The sequence below is a fragment of the Hydra vulgaris genome, chromosome 12, assembly GCF_038396675.1.
Source record: "Hydra vulgaris chromosome 12, alternate assembly HydraT2T_AEP".
NCBI lineage: Eukaryota > Metazoa > Cnidaria > Hydrozoa > Anthoathecata > Hydridae > Hydra > Hydra vulgaris.
In genome coordinates this window covers 85580121-85587753 of record NC_088931.1, presented here as the reverse complement: position 1 = coordinate 85587753, position 7633 = coordinate 85580121, and the positions used below count along the sequence as shown (strand labels likewise).

The 7633-nt window shown below is 28.5% G+C and overlaps 1 protein-coding gene across 1 annotated transcript; it reads left to right on the top strand.

The window, feature by feature from the left end:
* Positions 1–1068: 1068 nt before the first annotated feature.
* LOC136088425 (uncharacterized) lies at positions 1069–1848 on the top strand. Its single transcript, XM_065812135.1, has one exon. It carries the CDS (start codon positions 1069–1071, stop codon positions 1846–1848), a length of 780 nt encoding a protein of 259 aa, XP_065668207.1.
* Positions 1849–7633: the final 5785 nt, after the last annotated feature.

The following is a 7633-nucleotide window of genomic DNA, read 5'->3' as shown; positions in this document are numbered from 1 at the left end:
GTATATATAAAAAAACAAAATGTCAAGAAATAATCCACCAATGCATAAAATTATAAACAAATATAAAAGAGTTGAACTTACTTTTTAAGTAAATACTTTTTAAGCTACAAAAAGATTTAGAACACTCTTTAGTATTAATATATGAGAATAGATATGAAATATTTTCACAACATGACATTACAATAAAATCTTTATCAAATCAAAATATTCTAGTTTGGTTTAGCAATTAATGTTATATATAAAGTTTGTTATATATAAAGTTTGGTTTAGCAATTAATGAAGGTGTTGCGTTTGTTTCACTAAAACAAGAACTTAAATTAAAAATGTTAAGTTTAGAAGATTCTGTAATATCAGAGTCTGTTGCTGATATTGTAGTAAATAATGTTAATAATTCTGTTTCTGATGTATTAATTAAAAAAAGGAGAAAGTTTATGTTTTATTAATTTCATCAGTTGACAATGTATTACTAGCAAACACTATAGCACTTGAAACTATTGGAATTGGTTTTTTGACAACAATAATTGCAACACCAGTAGTTATTGCATGTGAGGGTATAGCATTAGGAGCAGGTGTGTTATCAATAATAAGTGGACAAATTAAAAAAAAATTAAATTTAAAAGCATGAAAAGATTAAAAACTGATTCAAAACTAAATGCAATAAGTGATTATATTTCTAAAGCTTTACATATAAATGACAATTAGTATGAACTAATACTTGGTGAACTTGAAAAATTTCAAGTAATGCTTGAACAAATTAGAACAAAAATAAAAACTGAAATTGATGAACAAACTAAGGAATCATTAATTAAACAAGGAAGAGGTGAGGCAATTAATATACTTCAAAGTAGATTTAGTAAAAATGTAAACATAAAAACACAAAATAATTTATTAAAACAAAACGTAAAACATAAAACACAGCATAAATCGTTATGTTGTGTTTTTTTTTTTAATTTTATAGTAAATAAAATGTCATTTCTAAAAATTGAAGATCTTAAAAAAAGAGATTAAATTGTTAAAGAATTCTAAGATAGAAAAAAAAGAATACACCAGAATAATTTATATGAAAAAATGGGTGAAGCTAATTTACAGTTAGACTTGACAAAATTGTACAAGCCATTAATTGATAGTCAAGCTGGAACAAAAGAAAACATATCTAAATTGCACAATCAAGCTAATAAATTTGCACTCACTTTTTCAAATGCGTATCCTGAAATAATGGCTGAGCATGCATATAAAGAACTAATACCTTCTTATGAAGAAACTAAGGCCTTGAGGCTCGGAAAAATTGCAACAGATTATCTAAGAATGTATACTAATAGTAAAAAGTCTACAGATACTGCATTTGGAATACATTCTAAGGATGACAAGTTATACATTGGAAAAAAACTAATAATTATTAATGATGATGACATTACTAATGATAGTCAAATATATTGTGGTACTCCTGGTCTTTGGGAGTTGATAACAAAGTTTAATCCTGATAAGAACTTATATACTGAAGATGATCTTAGAAATTATAAAAATGTATTAATACAAACAGATGCATTTACTACTAAACACCCATACAAACCAAGGTCATCTAGGAGTGGAAAATACAGAGATATAATAGCTCCAATTTGGAGAGATATAAAGAAAAATGAGAAGCGTGAATCAAAAGGAACAGGATTACAAGCTATAATTCTTCCTAGCGACCCTAATGCACTAATTGAAATGCTTGAATTACGTATAGCTGTATGGAAAGCAGGTAATACTGGATCAAGAAATGAAGCTGTTGCAATTTGTGATGAATTATTACGGCAAGGTGTTATAAATAGTGAAAGTTATATATCGATACAAAATTACTTATAATTACATTTATCTCAATTTATAATCATCTCAATGCATATACAAAAAATATACAGCACATAAAAAATGCTAATTGTTCATAATAAGAGATATGTAAAGAAACATGTTGTTAGAGGAAGTCGTGTATTCGACAGTATAAAAAATTTATTTAAACGAGCAGCAGCGTCAAAAGCAACGAGAGTATCATCAGCTATGTTAAATAGGTTGGCTGCTAGAGAATTTGGAAAAACTGCATTAACTGCTGCTAAATCAGCAGGAAAAGAACTTTCAGCATCAGCAATAGAAGCTGCCAGAGATGTTGCAGTTTAAAAAGGAAAACAGTTAATTGATAAAGTATATTCAAAATTAGTTTCACAACCAAATACTGTTATTAATAAAAAAAAAAGTAAAGAAATAATTTCAAGTTTAATAAATAATGGAACTGATGAGGTAACAACAAATAAAAATAAAATAATGATGGGGCTGCGATAAAAAATCAACAGAAAAAATCTTAAATGAAAATGCTATAAGAATAGAAGATCTAGTTAAAAAAGGACGCGGTATTAGATTTGCGCAATTGTTTTTTTACAATTATTAGTTTGCAAAAAAAAAATTTTTTTTATATTGTATATAAAAAAACATTATGGCAACTTCTGAAGTATTAAATTTTACAAAAATCCCAGATATTGATGAAAGAATTGAAAGATTTGAATTCCACGAATATGAGCCAGTGGTTCGTACAAATCTAAATAGTTCTGGAGAAATAAGAATCAACGTTGAGCAACAAGATTTGTTGACACTTCCTCTGAGGCTTTTCTCTTGTTTGAAGGAAGACTTCTTAAAGCTGATGGAACAGCTTATTCTAATGCAGATGCAGTGTCACTTACAAATAATGGTATTATACATTTATTTAGTCAAATAACATACCAATTATCAAACCAAGAAGTAGAAGCTGTTTATCACTCAGGTCAAGTAACTACAATGTTAGGAATGCTTAAATACCCAAACAACTTTCAATTAGCACAAGGATTAAATCAGTTGCGGTATGAAGATTCTACAACAACAACAGTACTTGCTGATAACCAAGGGTTTGCATTAAGTCAAACAAACATAATTCAGAAACCAACTACAAAAGGAACATTTTCATTTAGCATACCTTAAGACACATTTTTGGATTCTGTGATGATTACAACAAAATTGTTCATGGATTCAAAAATACACTATTTCTTGTAAGAAAAAGTGATGATGATGCAATTTTTAGACTTGCTGCTGAAGCTGCAGGAAAAGTGGGTCTTGATAAAATAACATTGTTTATACCGCATGTGATCCCATCAGATGTAGAATGGATTAATCTTTATAAAACTATTGAATCAAAAGTGACAAAACCCAATAAGTTTTCGCGCGCGGCAGTGTAATACTATATCTGTTCCACAATCTACTACATTTTCTTGTAGACTGATAGTCTTTCTTGAGATCCTGTTTCAAATTCCCTGACCACAATTACCTATATTTAGACATACAACATGTCCCATCTATTTGAAAAATATCGGGACATCGTAGGACCACCCTTGACCACCACTAAAATGACCATTTGAACAATCATTGTTCTTTTACAACGAGTAATTTTTAATAATTGACTGATATTTTTTAAATTCAGTTGATTTACCATTGATTTCATCAAGTATGGGAGTTAAAATCAAGGAATGGTCCCAAGTTCAGCACAATTTGGTTATTGAGGTAAAACATTTAGGTCAATAAATAACGCGACTGGAATGGCATTAGGAAGCATCAGCTTAAAAATCTGATTAAAAAAGTATAATATTTTTGAATATGCGCAAAATCAGCCAAGAGTAAAACAACATCAAGAATAGATCGACAAATTGTCAAGATGATGCAAAAAAACCGCTGTTTATCAGCACCAAAAATGTCAAGCCTCTTTGAGAAAGATTTTGGGTTACAAGTGAGCTCATGTACTATTCGAAATTGATCGAAAGAAAGTGGATTCAAAGCAAGAGTTCCACGCAAGAAACTATTCCTTTCAAAAATCCATCAGAACGAAGACTTGCGTTTGCAAAAAATATGTAAGTATGCCGGTATTATTTTGGAGGAAAGTTTTGTGAACGGACGAGTCAAAATTTAATCTTGTGAAGTCCGATGGAGCTCAAAAAGTATAAAAAAAAAGGTGAAGCATTTGCACTCAGTTATATTGGAGGCACAGTAAACTTTTGTGGTGGCAATGTTATGGTATAGAGATCGATGGCTTGGAACGGAATAGGAAAACTGGAGTTTATTGAGGGAATTATGGACTCTGAGGCTTTTGTTAACATTCTCAATAATAATCTTCTGACTTTAACTAAAAAACTGCGATTAAGAAAACACTTTATCTTCCAACAAGACAATGACCCTAAACATACGTCAAAGAAAACAAAAGAGTTTTTTTTATTATAAAGCAAATTGAGTTACTTGAATGACCAGCGCAAAGTCCAGGTCTCAATCCAATTGAACATCTCTGGGCTAATCTGGATAAAAAATGTGGCACACGATGTCTAAAAAGAAAAGAAGAGCTAAAGATCATGCTCCAAGAAGCTTGGGCTGATATCAACTCAGATTCGACAAAGAAATTAGTTGAATCGATGCTATGTCAACTTGCAGAAGTCATAAAAACTAAAGGCGGTCCAACTCGATATTAAAAAGCTATAAAAATAATTACTTGGTGAAGCGTTAATTTTTCAGCCTTAATCTTTTAAATTTTGTTCGGATACTTATTTAGAATATATATATATATATATATATATATATATATATATATATATATATATATATATATATATATATATATATATATATATATATATATATATATATATATATATATATATATATATACAGTTAGAGAAATATATAAATCTATATATCTGTGTATGTACTGTTAGAAAGGAGCGGTCAAATTTTTAAAAATTGTAATAAAAACTTAAAGAAACATTCAAAGCTGACCGCTATCCTCTAATTTTTTTATCAGTAGGTTACTCTTATTTTAGGGTAGCCTACACTGAAGTTTCAACAAAACGTTCGATAACAAAAACTTTTTATTTTATTTTATTTTTTTTTTTTTTCGGTAAACTTACCGATATGATATCCATTTCAGTAAACTTACCGACTTGGTAGTTTTAAATGAATTTTGAAAATTTAAATTTCTGATTTCAAATAATTTGCATCATATAGACAAATTTGGGTAGGTTAATAGTTCAATATTTAAAAAAATAGATTTAAGACATCTTTTGCAACTTGAAATAGAAAATAATCCATAAAAGTATTCTGTTGACTAAATCTGTCAATTTAGGTACACAATCAAATAAAACAAAACACTATCAAATAAAACAATTCAACAAGTTTTTCATTCATTGTTTTTAAAAAAATTCAAAACCTCAAAATTATAAAAAAAAAACCTATTAGAAAAATTAGTCTAAACAACAGACTTAAAACGGTTAAATTTCTTTTTAAATCTATGATAATACTGAAATTATTAACAAAGTTTTTGATTTGATAATTTATTAAAGAAAGTTCAAATAAAAGTTGATTTAAATTAATATTTCTCCTCAAAATTTTGTTACGCTCAACCTATTATAAATTAAATCATTTAAAAATTGAAGTTATGTTATAAAAGTTTAAAACATATTCTACGGTTTAAAAAATTATATTTATAAATTTTTCAAATAATTTTGATTAACGATTTAATTTCTAATAAATCTTTATTAAAAGTTTGTTAACGCAAAAAGTTTTAAAGCAAGAAAAAATAATTATAAAAAAGTTTTTTTTCGTGCCAAAAATTTAACGAGATACTTTAAGAAAATATTTCATAAAAAGTCTATGAAAATATTAAAACACGTGTATCTTTGGAATTAAATTAGCCGCAGAAGTGGTTGAAACCTTTTTGGAAATGAAATATATAAAGGAACCCAATGCAATTAAAAAAAGAAAGATTTACATTCGCTTTAAAAATTGACTAAACTCCCTACTTGAGTAAAATTTCACTCAAGTAACTGTACTTTTACTCGAATACAAAATTTTATTTACTTTTTCCACCTCTGATTAGGAATTAAGTACGGAAACGATTGGTCTGGAGTAGATCAGTATAGAAATTGTTGGTTTGGTAAAGACCTGTATTTTACGGGTCCGGACAGCTAGGATATATATTTTTAAGGAGAAAGTATAAAAAAGGTCATTGGGGTTACAAAGATGTTAGACTTACAAAGACCCGTATTTTTACGGCTCCGATCTGCTAGTATTTTTAATGACGTATTTACCTTCTTAGTGAAATATTTTAACATCTTCCCATAGCTTTTCTCTTATTTCCAATGTTTCATTCCCCTAATCTTTGTTGCTTAATATCCCGCTACCCTTTATTATTTTCTTAATGTTAAAATTTTATTTTTTATTTTGAAAGTCTAATAGTTTAACGACTATTTTTCTTGGAGATTTATCTTTTTTTATTTTCCTGACACGACGAGTTTTTTCAGTAATTATATGCTCCAAGATTTCCAGCTTGTTTCTAAACATATCTCTGAGTTGATTTGCATCATTCTAAGTTTCATTTAGTAGCTCAGTTAATCCATCAATCCTTAGGTTATTCCGGCGTTTGTTTGATATATGATATAATTATATAATATATTATCGTTGACGTCTTTTTTTTTTTTTTTTTTTAAATGTGATATATTGTTAACGTCTTTTTTTTTTATTACAACCTTTGCTTTTTTTTATTAGATTCGTTTTCCAGTTTGTCAAGTCAATGTTTCAATTTTTTTTGTTTTTTAATATAAAAAAACTATGATTTATAATAATTCTGCTCGTTCAATGCCGCAAACAAAAAAACATTAACTTTTTAAACTTGCGAAACTTAATGCTTTTGTTAAAAAAAGAAATAAAGTTTTAGTAGCCGAACCGCGTACGTCATCGATGTCTGTTTAACACTACCTTACTCTTGAACGCATTTATACGTTTTTTAATACCCCCTCCCCTTCTTTTCTAATACCCGCAAACGTAATTTATCAAAGCCCCTAATCAAAAATGTATTTATTTTTTATATTAAAACTTGATCATTACAAATTATTTGACATTTTGTGAATATTATTTAGATTATCCAAGTATTCCAAAACATCGCGAGTTAAAGGGGATGCCGCATTTTAGTTAAATGAATCATGGTTAACTGAAGATATAAAAAAAAAGTAAACGAAAGCCAAAACATTTTAAGAACTTTTCTACACGCATCATTTTTTCACAAGCAAAAAGTTTCAAGGCGAGCAAAAATTTTCCTGGATAATCAAAATTTTATTTTCAATAACTTTATTAAAGTTACTGTTAAACTTTAAAATGAAAAAAATATGCAATATACAGTGGTGTGAAAATTATTAAGACCATTGTTGAAAAAGTAAATTTTTTGAATATTTCCTTTAAAGACACGCACACAATGTCATAAAATGGGCATAGTTCAGTATTTTGTGGATGCTCCTCTAGCTGCAATAAGTTTTTCAACCCTCTTAGGCATTCCATCAATCAGTCTTGGACACATGTCTTGTATTTCTGGATCATGTGTCCAAACCTCTATGAGCGCCTCAATCAATGCGACTTTTGTTGTTGGTTTTCTGTCGGCAATTCTCTTTTTGACTATCATCCACAAGTTTTCTATCGGGTTCATATCAGGTGAATTACCAGTCCATGGTAGGATAGGAACATTATTACGATTCAAAAAGTTTGTAACAGAGAGTGCCCGATGACACGGTGCACCGTCTTGTTGGAAGATGAAATCACCATC

Coding starts and splice junctions, on each gene's coding strand:
- LOC136088425 (XM_065812135.1), top strand. CDS start 1,069: ATGGGTGAAGCTAATTTACAGTTAGACTTGACAAAATTGTACAAGCCA.